The sequence below is a fragment of the Aethalodelphis obliquidens genome, unplaced genomic scaffold (assembly GCF_003676395.1).
Source record: "Aethalodelphis obliquidens isolate GAN/ISIS:26980383/991018 unplaced genomic scaffold, ASM367639v1 scaffold2, whole genome shotgun sequence".
Classification (NCBI taxonomy): Eukaryota; Metazoa; Chordata; class Mammalia; order Artiodactyla; family Delphinidae; genus Aethalodelphis; species Aethalodelphis obliquidens.
In genome coordinates, this window is record NW_020837946.1 from 44,500,855 (window position 1) to 44,515,530 (window position 14,676).

Sequence of the window (14,676 nt, forward strand, 5' to 3'; positions counted from 1 at the left end):
CCACATCATAGATACCTTCTGGAATCTACAGTAACAGATTTTTAGGTAAAGAGAAAAATGAACTAATCATTACTTACAGACATCAAAATTGCCATTGAAAACATGGAGCATATTATATAATACCAATTTGGTGGTGATGATTCTTCAATGACCTTAAATTTTAGTAACGACTATGCTCCATTTATATGATACAGCAGAACTTTAGGTTACAGTAATGCTTTTCTTTTGTTGCTAAGAACAAATAGCTTTACATAAAATCTCAAGGCTAGATTCCACATCACTAGAAACAAGGAGAGCAAAAACGAAACCTACAATTTTTAAGAAGTGAAAAAAGCACAACATTTTAAATAGGCCAGCATTTTCTTTATAATTGTTTCTTTTATTGTTTCCTCATCTATTTACTAAAAATGTACTAAGTGCTACTATTTCCAGGCACTGCACTAGAAATGTACAAAGATCAATAAGTTTCCTTTCTTTGAGAGGTTTAAAGGTGTTGGAGAGAAAGAGATAAAGTGTTACAGTGGCTGTGATAGAAATCTGTAAAGGGTACTGTGGGGCACTAAAGAAAAAGTGGAAATTCTGGATTGCATTTACCAGGATTATGGGATGTGTTCCTCTTTAATCTACACTGAAGATTTTATCTTCAGCATGTACATATGATACTGTTTCGCCACAAAGCAGAGACAGGTCTGTATTGTTAATCCATATTCTCATTGCCTATCCTTATGACTCAAAGGCACAGATGTGTGCGACAGTTAATTTAGAGTGTAGTCTTAAACAGAATAAAATAGAGCGCACACAACAGTGCCAACTGGCTTACACGCAGACTTCATCTGCAACTGTGGCCTCATTAGAATCATGCTATAAACAACTGATAATACTATGTTCAAATAACATAGGCACAGGACCTTGTTTTAGAAGCTATACAATAAGTTACCTGACGCCAGTGGTGCTATAAAGCTATTTCATAAGTTTTAAGGCTAGTTAACAGATCAAAAATCTTACATTATATAACTGTTTATCACTTTGGAGAGAATAAAACTGCAAGTGGCCAGGTTTCCCATTCAAAACCAAAGCTTTAGTTCTTGGGTCAATCATCAAACCGGTAAAGATATTTCTGTCTGCAAAAGAAGTGATGAACAATAGCTGAAATCAGACAAATATTCACTTTTGAAAATGTACACAATTCCACATCCACTGAGGTCTGCGATACCTTTCACTAGGCCTTGAATTACTGCGGACGCCTCAAGGTTTCGGTGAATGATTATCATCTCTGTGGGTAAAATAAATAAATAAATAAACATCTAAACATAAACAGGTCAAACCTTCAAGGTTTAAAAAGAAAAAAAGTGAATTTATATCATTCTGAAATATACCAGAATACAAAACAATTGAGTATGTTCAATTTCTTGGAGTGTTACTGGAAAATTAGGAATATATTTTGTGATTTAACAGAAAAACTAGGGGTGGGGATGAGGGCTTTTTCTGTTGGAGTCTCTAAGTTTTCTACTGTGACTATGAATACATTAGAAGTGTTAATTCAGAAACTTATATGCCCCAAAAGAGACGGTTGTTTACTTTGAAATGAGTCACTGCACTAATGGATTGCTCAGTTATGCTCTCTTTTGAAGGGAAAGGAGGCAATGGGCAAGGGATTTACATCCAAGCTGAGGTGTAACAGGATGACCAAATGCTGGGGAGGAATCAGAAGACTGCTCCATTTCTGTCAGAATCCACAGGCCTCCCACGCTGAGACAATGGCTGTACCAAAGGAAAACCTCAGAGCATTCTTTCGAGAATGCCATTATATTATGAAAACCTCCTTTATTCCCCCAATCATTCCACATGAAAAGATTTTTAAATATAAGTGGCAAAACAATAACCAAATACACTTAGCCCTACACTTTCATAAAAACAACTCTGGAAATGTTGTATTCAGGTGGCATCTTGGGGCAAGAGGGGTGGAGGAAAGAGGAGAAATGGAAGAGAAAAAAATGCTCGTTAAATCCTATGCTACTCTTAGTTTGAGGTCTCTTATTTTCCATCTCCTACAGATGCTACCTAATTTATGACATTACACAAACTGTATTTCCTCATGACAACAAATTGAGACTTACTGTTATCGGAGTGCGAAGTACAGAAGAGATCCCCTGCTGGAGACACTGAGATATGTTCAATAGTAGCTCCTAAACGGGGGAGGAACTCCTTATTCTTCTCTGCTGCCTCTCGCCACTCTACGAGGACAGACTCACGGCCACCACTCAGCAGACTGCTGCCTTCTCATCCACCCAAAGAAATGAAAAGGACAGTGTTTGGGGGAAAAAACAGGAAGATATAATCGATGTTTTGATTTTTCCTATGTTAGAGAAATAAACTATTTAAAAAAACACGTAAACAAGTGTCTTTATATCTTTTAATACACTTGCAAGACAAAAGATTTAAAGATCACTGGTTCAGGGATTTTTCCTTTCCAGTAACATGTGACTGCTTTGTTGCTGACAAATTCTTCTGCCAATAACTAGAAAAATTGGATGAAACAAACATCCTCCAGGCCCAGCTGGCTTCACTAGTAAACTTTTCCAAACATTTAAGGAAGAAATAAACCAGTTTTACACTCTTCCAGGTAACAAAAAAGAAAGAACACTTCCCAATTTGTTTTGAAGACCAGCATAATTCTGCACCAAAACTAGCACATCATTAAGAAAACTACAAGCCAATTTCATAACAGATGAAAACTACCAAATGAAGTATCAGCAAGCTGAATCCAATGATATATTAAAAAGATAAGACATCACTGCAGGGTAAAATTTATTCTAAGCATGTGAGGTTATTTTAACATTTGAAAAATAAACCAATGTAATGAACTCTACTTACAGAAAAAAGGGAAATAGATGATCAGTATCTTAACAGATGCAGAAAAAGTAAAAGATAGAATTCTAGATCCATGATAAAAACTCTCAGTAACCTAGGAATTGATGAGACCTTTAAAATTTCATCAAGAATACTTACAGATAATCTATAGCAAATATTTTAGTGGTAAAACACTGAAAACTTTCCCCCTGTGTTGGGAACACCAATACCACTTTTATCCAACATTAACTTGAGGTCCTAGAGCACTGAAATAAGAAAGGCTTAAGAATCAGAAAGAAGTAAACAATAAATTAGATGCTCACAGACAGCATGACTGCGCTCAAAGCAGAGCCAAAACAGTTTATACTGTTAACATTTGCCTTAACTTATAAACAGTTCTCAAAAACCCTATAATTTGTAGTTCATTTACACAGACAACTAATTTTCTTCTATTAACTCTCTCATACCTATACATTCACTGACAACCATGTACTATATTACTTCTCACAAATACTCACATGATTTAAAAAATAACATCAAGAATTCAACTCTCTAATAGCCAAGATGATCTGCAGTACTTCCTATATGAAAGCCATGGCTCACAATAGAGGCACTTGGTATTCTCTTTTTTGAGTGCCAACTAATCTAACTATTCCTTCTTCCCCAAACCCCACTTGAGAAGGCCAGTCCTGAATGTCCCAGGGCTTAAGGGTAATAAGTAAGGCCATCACAGAAAGCTGTGACTAATAACTAGTGTGAGAGGAAGTGGACAAGATAGGTAAGGGCAACAATATACCAGTGACAATATACATCAACGGGTCTTGGCCTTTGGGCAGGGGCCACAGCAGACAAAAAGAAACTGATGAGGAAGGGCAGAAGAAACCACCTTAGGTCAGGAGAGAATAACAACACTGCCTGAAACATTACAGACATATGTACACACAATGCCACAAACATACTCATTTGTAATTTTGGTGGGGAGGAGGGTGAAGATAAGAGTAGCCGATGTCTTTTATCCATAGGGTTAACACCCTCTTCATTCTTCTGTTCTTCGTTCCCATATGTCACAGCTGTACTCCTGTTGTACTACGCTAAGTATGTCAGGTTGGGTCCCACCCCCATATACCAATCACTGATCCCCCAAATCAAAAGCACAAGTAGGCTGAAGATGCCTCCTGCTTCCTGAGGCTCCACTGAGTTAAACCCAAGTAAGCCTGTAGGAATCTAGAGCAAATGGTACTAAGACTTGTCCTGCCAGTCTCTGGGAAGACCTACAGGAAGAAGAACCACTACTTTCTCTGGGCACGTAAACTTCTGGAGCATCTAGCACCTCCCCTCCCCCACCCCCTTAAGGACCAGTCAAAATGTACTGACATAATTTTCACCACATACGTGCGGGGATGCTAACGGTAACCAAAGACAAAATGTACTTCTCCAAATTTCTGTTGAAGGTCATCCTATTTCCAGGGAGGTATTTTTACGCATTATAGCCACTCTCATGCAGCTTAAATGGAACAAAGATCTGAATTAACTTAAAATAGTGAATGTGGCCATCTTACAGTTAAAAACAAACTTTCGAATTAGACCTAGGTCCAAATCCCACTTACGAGACACGTGACCTTAGGCAAGTTAGTTCTCAACTACAAATTTCACTTCCATCATCTCTAAAATGAGAATAATGATGCCTGTTTTCAGAGTCAAGGATTAAATGAGATAATGGATATAAAGCATCAGCAGAGTCATTTGCTCCTGATAAACTGTAGCTATACTTATGGACAACAAGCACTTAGCTACGTGCACATACATTAAAAAAAGAAAAGGAATATAATTTAAATAGGTTTATATTAACAAGAGACTTTATGATAGGTGTACACTTTGATACTCTGAAGAGCTTTGAAAACTTAAGCATATGGCATTGTGCTGAGCAAAGCCCAAAACACAGGGGTGATATACAAGTGCTTAAAAAATTCATTTGGCCCATGCAATTCTAAATCTTTCAAACTTTAAGTACAGTGAATTAAAATACTTGGTTCACATACTTTAAAAGTTCACTTTAAGTCTTAAACTTGTACTTACCTGTCACTGAAAAAGCCAAATCCATAACCAAATCATGGTGCCAATGTAAACATGTGTATGTGTATTTCTTTTCATCATCAAAATTCCTCCTATTGGAGAAAACCAAAATTCTTAATTTGGCCAAAGGCATATGTTTATCAAGTTTACTGGTCTTAATATGCAAAAAGTACTTTCTATTTCTAAACCAGTCACTTCTGCAAACAATAGGCCATCATAGTATTCTACTAGTTCAATATTCACTGTTACTCTCTCTTTTTTACTTAAAGGCTGACAAAAAGTTCTCTTCAATTAAATGATTAAGGACAAAATGGATTTACTCCTAGGGACAAGGGTTGAAGTCCTAAAATAGTAAGTCTATGCAATGAAGAGTACAGTAGTAAAAGAAAGGAAGGATGCCAGCAAAGCATCATCCCTATTATCAGCTGTGGCTTTTCAGTTCTATCCTTTTCCCTGCACCCAGGTATACCTTTTCTGCAGGACTAATCTAAAATAAATAAATGATTGCCAAGCTCTTCAAGAGTTAACTGACCAAAGACGAATTTTGCCATCCCTGTGACCAGTTGCTATGCAGTCTTCCTTCGGGTGACATGCTACACATGTAAAATTGTTCTTAGCATGTTTCTTATTTCTTGATGATGATAAAGTAAACCTAGAAGAAAAATATTTTCCCTTGATTATTAAAGGCTTGGTAAGTGATGTAGTTAGGCAAAATGGAGCTCCCACCCTTATCAACCCAAACTGGTGAGCTCTCAGAATTCACTGAACATAAACGCATGATTTTTAAGAAAAATCATGACCAAGATCAAGAATTTTGTTTTGTAAACATTTATTAACACACAATATAAACTTCATGTGAATAACATTCTACCATAACTTGTCTATGGAGGCCACTGAGAGTGAAATAGAGAACAGACAGTTCTTTTTATAGTTTTCTGCCTGGGCAAAGTTTGTTTGAATTTCTTGTTAAAGCTAAGTTTTTAGCATGAAGTATGGACAAGCCTGAGAAATTATATCTGAGACAACTGTTAATGTGTCCAAAGATGTCAGGATCCTTATACTGCAAAGGAAAACAAATGTTAATCTTGGCAGGGTAAAAGGCGAGAGGGAACAGTGTCATTTGAAGAGTGACTGCTCATGCTTAGCACTAGTTTCTTTAAATACGTTATCTCATTCATCCTTACAACTCTATTAGGTAGAAATTATTGCCATTTAAAATATATGTTAATTTGAAGTGTAGTGAGGTTCAATGGACTAATCTGCCTCATTTTAAACCCAGATTATACCAAAGCCTATATTCATTCCTACAGCCATAAAATGACAATGTGGACCACCTAGGGAAAACTTTTCAAACCACATCCAATTTTGACATCAAGTATACACAGCAGAATCTAAGTGTGAAACTGGTTTTGGGGGGAAAAGCTCCCTAGGATTTTGTGACTAATGATTTTAACCCACTGTGGGTTAAAAACTCTACCTCATCTTGTGGTTTCACAATTACTTGTAACATGAAACAGCTTTGGGTCACAGGTATAAGGATGAATAAAATTTTAATGAACTCTTGAGTAAATAAAATAAAGCCATCAAAAAGGAATTCTTACCTTGATGTTGTTTTCTTTTTGAAAAAATAAACCGACAAGTAAAAGTCCCGTACTGCAGCAACATACTCTCCCTGGTATTTCAAAGAGAAGATAACATTCACAAAAATAGTCAACACCCTTTAAGAAGAAATATTATCATAAAAGTTAACATGGGAACAATAAACTTTTGGAGACTAAGAGTACATTAGCATGAAATGATATACTGGGTTGGCCAAAGAGTTCACTCGGGTTTTTCCGTAAGATGTTACAGAAAAACCCAAATGAACTCTTTGGCCAACCCATATTACAGTTTAACTATGGAAAGGATACTCTTACATTTACAATAATCATAGAAAATTAAAAGATGAAAGTAGGTCCTAAATCCTAAAACCAGACTCTCTAAGTATAATGATTAAACTTTTTTCTATTAAGGCATAATTTATACACCACAGAATGCAATGTTTGACATGTGTATAACCATGTAACTACCATCACAATCAAGATTTAGGACATTTTCTTCGCCTCAGGAATGCTCCGTTGTTCCTCTTTCCAGTCATTCCCCAATGCTCCCACCCCTGTCAGCAACTATTGATTTCTATCACCGTAGATTACTTCTCTGCCTTTTCTATAACAGAATACAACCAGAATGGTAAATACGTTTCATGTCTGGACTGTAGCTCAACATCACCTTTTTGAGATTCACCCACGCTCTTATGTGTATCATTAGTTCCTTTTTATTGTGAAGCAGCATCCCAATGAATGCATATGTATCATAAATTGTTTACTCTCTTATTGATGAACACTTGGGTTATTTCCATTTTGGAGCTATTATGAGTATTAATTATTCTTGTGCATGTCATTTTGTGGTCGTGTTTTCATTTCTCTACCTAGGAGTGGAACTGCTGGGTCACAGTAAAGGCATATGTTTAACTTTGCCCCATATCTTTCCACCACTCAGTACTGTCATTCTTTAATTTTATCTGTTCTAGTGGACGTGAAGTGGTATCTCACTGTGGTTTTAATTTGTATTTAACTGACGACTATGATGCTAAAGAATAATGATGTTTATAATGTTCAAGTGTTTTCTCTACTCTAAGAAATTAAACCTTTTCAGAACAAAGCCAAAATAATGCTACAAAACTTAAGACTAAAGAAACAGCCTACCACAATGATATATAGGGGCTTTTGATGGTACTTGATTTTAATAACTTACGTGATTACTAACAAGGGATGGCTAAATAAGTCATGGTATGAACATCATACAGTCACTATTTCTGATGAACATTTAAGTACACACTCATGCTGCAGTGTTAAGTGAAGAAAAAAGATAAAACCCTCATAACTATTCAATTTGAGAAAAGTTATTTTATACATTTAGGAAAAAGTCTAGAAAAAATTCCTCAAATATTACCACTGGTGAGATTTAATTTCTTCATTATATTTTGCTGTAATTTCAAAATTTTCTATAAGGGCGTGTTATTTATAGACATGGAGGTCATATTTTCAAAAGACACATATCTATAATCAAAGCATTTAAGTGGCTTCTACATGGTACAGGCTAAGAAGTACAGTACAAATGCCAAAACATTGATTTCTTTTGGGACAATTATACAGTTTACAAGAGCAAAAAGACACAATCTACAAAATTAGGTAGTCCTAAAAAAATCTATACTACAAACACATGCTAAAGTAGTAAGACAGATTTCTTAGTTACTAACAAAAATATTGTAACTCAAGGCAATATTAAATCACTATAACATAAAATTCTCAGAGGAAAGACAGCAGGAAAGAGATTTTATGTACAAAAAAGAAAACCAACAAAGCAAATTTTACCTCATTTCCAAAGGCAATGCACTTGGGTGACTGGTTTATATAATCCAAAACAAAGGAGAGCTCCTTAGCTTCTATTTCCTGACTTGATGATTTTGGTAGTTTCACTGAAACCAGCTGAAATACATCTAGCCAAAGGCAGCTATATTAATATAAAGCTTCTCTAGAGAAAGTGAAGATGTGCATTTGTTCATATAAAACTGTTAATTAGTACTCCAAAGTTAATTTGATGCTAAGATCATAATTCTAGGCTATCTGAACAAGTTGTGCTCTTCATTTGAATATACAAGTTTTAACTGGAGGGCTAATTCCACAACTCATACACACACACACACACACACACAAACGCTTCATATATGTAGAAATAGAAAACAACTGGTTTTACTGGTACATACTGCTTTCCAAAGTACTGAGACGAAAAAAAAGAAACAAAAAAACCCCAAAGTACTGAGATGAGCTTTAAGATGGAGATGGAATATGATACATTGGTGAACTGAGCAGCCAAAAGCAACAAACCATCTGAGAGCTTTCAGAAATGCTATGGGCTTGCCACACATTCATAGAATAAATCTCCTTTTCTGCAGAACTGGCATGCTCTTCTCTTTGCATTCCATTTAAAAAATATCTCCTTAAGGGGAAACAGCTATATTTCACTATGCTATTTCCTTATCCTCCTAGACTTTATAATACACTGTAATACACTGATCTACCATTTTTTGTTTTCCAGCCTGCTTATTATATACTCTGAACCCAATTCTTCTAGCCTTTTCAGTCATCTCAAACTTTACATGCCTAAATTCTGAACTCTTATTTTTCTTTCTGAACTTAGTCTTCCCCCACTGCCCACTGGAGGAAGTGGCACCACAATTTACCTAGTTGCTCAGACTTAATCCTTGAGTCTCCTTTGACTTCTCTCTCATGCCCCACATCAAACCAGCAGCAAACTCTGCTGGCTCTATCTTCAAAAGACATCCAAGATTCAATAAATTCTCACCACCTCTGCCGCTACCACCTAGCCTAAAGCCATGATCCTGCTTCATATCCTAAGTGTTAGGAATAGTGATCTCTTAACAGCTCTTCCTACGCCCACCCTTGGACCCCTTCAGTCTCTTCTCAACACAGAAGTCAGTGTTCTATTACTACTAAGTCAGATCATGTCCCTCATTTGCTCAAAAACCTTCAATGGTTTTTTGTCTATTCAGAGTAAAAGTCAGAGTCCTTCTAATCGCGTACAATGCTCTACATTATCCATTCTACTTAGGCTCACTCCAATCCATCCTCCCTGCTATTCCTCAAACACGGCAGGAATGCTCTAGAATATGCTTCTCCAACACAGCTGCACAGCGTATTCTTCTTTCTCCCAGGACCTCCCCTGATCACTTATTTAATATGTATTCTTCCAGTGTTGCCTATTCCCGTCCTCTGCCTTATTTTTCTCTAGAACACTTGTCATCTTATTGTATTATATGACTGATCTAGTAAGCTTAATGTCTGTTTAGTTCTCTGCAACCAGAACAGTATTTGGTACATGGTAAATGTTTAATTAGCTGGTGAGTACATTAATTACAGTCAAGAAATGACACCATATAAGATAACGTGTAAATAAAAGGTTCATTTGTTTTTAAACCAGAGAAGCATATTTCAATATGATTTATACAAATTTCTATCAGAGACTCTGGTTTTGGACTGTGGAACAAAGATGAAACAAATAAAGAAGGATATGTTAATATATATTTTGAGATGCCAGTCACAGGGAATCTTTTTTAGCCTTATTCACATTTTTATATAGTAACTAGATTTTCACAGGCTGAGTGCCCACGATGTGCCGAGTACTGAAGAGTAACACTAGATTCCACCATGAACAGAATTCCGATTACATTACAGCACTTGAAGTTTCCAGTTAACTCCAAAAGGCTAATGACTTTAGATCTGAGTGACTGAGTGAGACTTACTTTAGACCTACAGTTTTCTATACTGGCTTGCACATTAGACTCAACTGCGGGAATACTTAAATAAACAGACAGGCCCCACCACAGAGAATCTGACATTTTAAGTTCCTTGGAGTGACTGTAATGTGTAGTCAGTGTTAAGAATCACCTGTCCTACTGATATGGATAAAAACTTTCATTACTGTTATTGGCAACTACCCCTCCAACTGAGGAATCATGCAGTGTGTATGGGGAGTGGCTACCAAACTAGAGTGATGAGCAGAACCACCTGGGGAGACACAAAAAATGCAGATTCCTAGACCAAATCTCAGACCTAGTGAATCAATTGTCAGTCAGGGATTTTAGAAACATGAATTTTTAGTAAGCATTTAGACAGACATTAAGAATGCACAGGGCTTCCCTGGCGGTGCAGTGGTTAAGAATCCACCTGCTAATGCAGGGGATATGGGTTTGAGCCCTGGTCCAGGAAGATCCCACATGCTGCAGAGCAACTAAGCCCATGCGCCACAACTACTGAGCTTGCACTCTAGAGCCCGTGAGCCACAACTACTGAGCCTGCGTGCCACAACTACTGAAGTCCGTGCGCCTAGAGCCCATGCACTAAACAAAAAGTAGCCCCTGCTCGCCGCAACCAGAGAAAGCCTGTGCACAGCAACAAAGACCCAACACAGCCAAACATTAAAAAAAAAAAAAGGACCCAATGCAGCCAAAAAGAAATAAATTTACAAAAAATAAAAAACTCCCTAAAAAAAAAAAAAAGAATTCACATTTTTATATACAGAACAGAACCTAAATATTGAAAAGTGCTACTTTAAAATAGTCATCTGGTAAGGCAACTTAATTATTTTAAGAAATACACTGCCATTTCCAAAACATTTTTTGGAATGTCCCTTAGAGATGGTTTATGGGCCACATCAGAAATCTAAACTTACAGCTTTTATTCTTTCATGTCACTTTTTTTTTTTTGCCGTACACGGGCCTCTCATTGCTGTGGCCTCTCCCGTTGCGGAGCACAGGCTCCGGACGCACAGGCCCAGTGGCCACGGCTCACGGGCCCAGTCGCTCTGGGGCCATGTGGGATCCTTCCGGACCGGGGCACGAACCCGCGTCCCCTGCATTGGCTGGCGGACTCTCAACCACTGCGCCACCAGGGAAGCCCTCATGTCACATTTTTGATAGATAAAAATATTACTCATTAACAGAGTTGGCACCAAACGACTTTTAGCTAAAAAAGATTTGGCTTCACAGTTTTAACTATTCTCAACTTACTTAAAAGTCCATGATATAACAATCTGTAAATCTGTTTTAGCAAAACAAACAACAAAACTCCCCGAATTCCAAACAAAAAAACCACTACCAGAACCCCCAACAAAAACCAAGCCAACGCCCTCCCCCCCGCTCCCCCCTCAAAGGATTCACTTAGCTAATGAGCTGTGAGCCAATCTAGCTGACTGCCCAGTAACCAGTTTAAAGCTGGCCTGTACTTTGAATTCTGAATACAACTCTATTTTAAGGAGGACAACACAGGGGGGACTGGCATTCTTGAAGTCTGAGATTAGAAAAATTCTTTGGATATATCCTTCATGTCAATGTTAAATGTATTAAATTTACTGCTAAAGGACAATTATTTGTAACCACTGAAGATATTCTAGAAATCCTTAAATGCTCTGAAACATGGCAGTTTCAATGGAATAATGTTCCAATGATAATGAAAATATAATAATAATTTAGCCACACTATTAGTTCCTAATCACCTGTTTTCTATACCATTTCCTCCAGATTCAAGTTCAACGAATGGGTGTTCAGTGATGGGTAAAGTAATAGTGATGCTTAAGAATGACAGATTTAAGGTCAGTAGGAAGACACATATAGCTCAAAACAGCTTTAAAATTGGAGTTCGCTGTCCACTATCACAGCCATTTATTAAGTAATCATTCCCTCATCAATATTTCAGAAATAATACAAAGCCTCCCCAAAATGAATGCAATAGTGATGAAACCAATTTAAAAGCCAACTCCAAAAACTTAACTTCACACTAAAACCAAAATGTTAAATTTGAGACACTGTGAAACGTAAAGAGCCACTCAATGCTATCTATAAATGTATAAAAAAATTAATTATACTATACCTGGTTTTTCTTTATTTATTATAACAAAGACAGAATCCTCAGCACAGTCAAGAGTAAAAAGGGCATGAAGTTTACATCCAACTATGAAAGTCTGAAAGATAAAAAGCACCATATTGTTCATTCTGTGTACCCCCCTAAGTTCCATAACAGGCAGGATTTTTTTTTTATCCATTTTGCTCACTGCTATATTGCGAACATCAGAAGAAAACCTGGCCTACGGAGACACTCAATACATATCCGTTGAATAACCTTTTAAGTTAATACACATATAAATCTACCTGTTTCTTATCAATGGTTTCACAGTATTCTATTGAATGACTATCAAATTTTAACTGACCTCAAGATTATATTCAATTTTATTTTCTACCATGAACAATGTTTTAAGAACTACATATACCTGCCATTATTTCAACAAGAGATTCCTAAAGGTGAAATTGCTAGAGCAAAAGGTATTTATTCAGTTTCATTCTCATTGACTGTGTACAAAAATGTCTATTTCTCTACACTTTATCGCTATATTTTTTTCAATCTGCAATTTGGATAAAGTGACAGGGAAAAATCCTGTGTTATCTATTAATTTACATTTAATTATTAACAAGGTTAAGCATCTTTTCATGTTTATTGGCTATTTGTTATTTCTTTTCTGTGTATTACATATTCTTACTTTATACCAATTTTTTCCCCATTGGGTCATTAGTTTTTCCTTATTGGTTTTTGGTAATTTTTTGTATATTAGGGATAATAGCTCTCGTAAATATTTTCTTTCAGTTTCATTGCTCATTTTTTGGTTAAAAAGGTTTAAAATGTTATATAGTCAAATTTATCGTTTCTTTTATGGTGAGTGAATTTTATGATTTGTTTAGGAAGGCTATCTAAAAGGTTGGGCCTTAAGGAAGTATTCAATAAATAATATGTCTGTCATTAAATTATGTTGCCATTCCTCTTCACATAATGAAAATGAAGCTCAATCCACGTACCTTTATCAAAATGCCATCTGTATAGTCCCACAGTTTAATCGTGCTGTCAAAGGAACATGAATATAGCTAGAAGGGTAAAAATAGTACAAAACTGATTAAAAAAAAGAACTACATGAAGATATCAAGTAACTTAACTGCTGATACAGAAGGCATTGCCTGTTCATTAATTCATTATCAGCTTTAAGGAGGTGAAATCATTTATTTATATTGTTTTTGCAAAATAAAAAATCTTATCACAGCTCTTTGTAGAAAGCAGACCTATCAATTTCAAGTTTTAATTAAAATGAAGAAAAAAGTCAACCCTCTGTCTTCAAGAGGGAGATGGTAAGGTATTGAGTTATGAAAAGCACTTGAGAGCTTGCTGCTATTTTCCCAGAGCCCAGTCCTTTATCAGCAGAACAGCTTTTATCTTACATTGGTATCAAAGGAGTGTTTCTCAAATGATCTGAGAATGTCCTTTTTAAAAAGAAAAGTTTCCAACCCATCATGGACCAATATTTTTGTAAAATACAACTTAAGTTATTATGTACTTGGATGCTGTGGCAATGTCCAAGTGCCCTAAAGTTTTAGACAGTCAATTTCTATACTTATCTCATTGCAGACCTGTAACCAACGGTTTGTGGCACTGGTCTGTGGGCCACACGTTGGTACCAACAGAATGCCTTTGTAGCATGTTTTTATTTTTGTCCCACAAGACTGAATTTTACTAAAGTCACACTGGAGTTTTTCGTTGCTGTTACTGTGAAAACACTTTACTTAACATTTTGAGTTTTTTGAAAGAAAGATGGTAGAGTAGGAGGGCGTGGAATTCACCTCCCACCACGAACACATCAAAAATACATCTACGTGTGGAACAATTCTCACTGAAAACTAACTGGAAACTGTCAGAAAGAGTCCTATACAACCAAGGCTGTAAGAAAGATCCACATGGAATGAGGTAGGCAGGGAAAAGAAGCAATCAGGTTGGGACCTGTTCCACTGGGAAGGAACACAGAAGACAAAGGAGATTACATGGGCAGAGATCTGCCCTGCGGACTGAGTGAGCGGTTTGAGTCACATACTGGGTGCTCCAGTCCTAGGGTCTGACACAGGGAAGAGAAGTTCCCTTGGCTGAAGTGCTGCTGGGACTAACAGTAGGGCAGTGGGAAGCCTGTATTCCACTCAAGAGGAGAGCACACATGTGGGCTTGCTCCTGAGGAAGAGGGTAGATTGAAGACTGCCTTAGTGGCTGCCTGGTTTCCTGTGTCCGCTCCAGCCCTGCTTACTTCATGACACAGCTCCACATTGGA

At 36.8% G+C, this 14,676-nt stretch overlaps 1 protein-coding gene and 1 long non-coding RNA gene across 3 annotated transcripts in view; one reads left to right on the plus strand and one right to left on the minus strand.

Annotated features, from left to right (window-relative positions):
- The window catches only part of LOC113630585 (uncharacterized), a 47,363-nt gene extending 45,202 nt beyond the window's left edge, over positions 1–2,161 (plus strand). Inside the window, exon 4 of the long non-coding RNA XR_003437028.1 lies at positions 2,055–2,161. This is a non-coding gene — a long non-coding RNA (uncharacterized LOC113630585). The remainder of the gene's footprint in view (positions 1–2,054) is intronic.
- Positions 1–14,676, minus strand: part of WDR75 (WD repeat domain 75) — a 41,458-nt gene that overhangs the window by 16,405 nt on the left and 10,377 nt on the right. For both annotated transcript variants that reach the window (XM_027126133.1, XM_027126139.1), the window contains exons 3-11: positions 13,388–13,453; positions 12,411–12,501; positions 8,337–8,461; positions 6,525–6,595; positions 5,456–5,575; positions 4,927–5,015; positions 2,118–2,276; positions 1,214–1,273; positions 1,006–1,121 (exon numbers count right to left, since the gene is read on the minus strand). In XM_027126133.1, the coding sequence (XP_026981934.1) occupies positions 1,006–1,121; positions 1,214–1,273; positions 2,118–2,276; positions 4,927–5,015; positions 5,456–5,575; positions 6,525–6,595; positions 8,337–8,461; positions 12,411–12,501; positions 13,388–13,453 (897 nt within the window). The remainder of the gene's footprint in view (positions 1–1,005; positions 1,122–1,213; positions 1,274–2,117; positions 2,277–4,926; positions 5,016–5,455; positions 5,576–6,524; positions 6,596–8,336; positions 8,462–12,410; positions 12,502–13,387; positions 13,454–14,676) is intronic.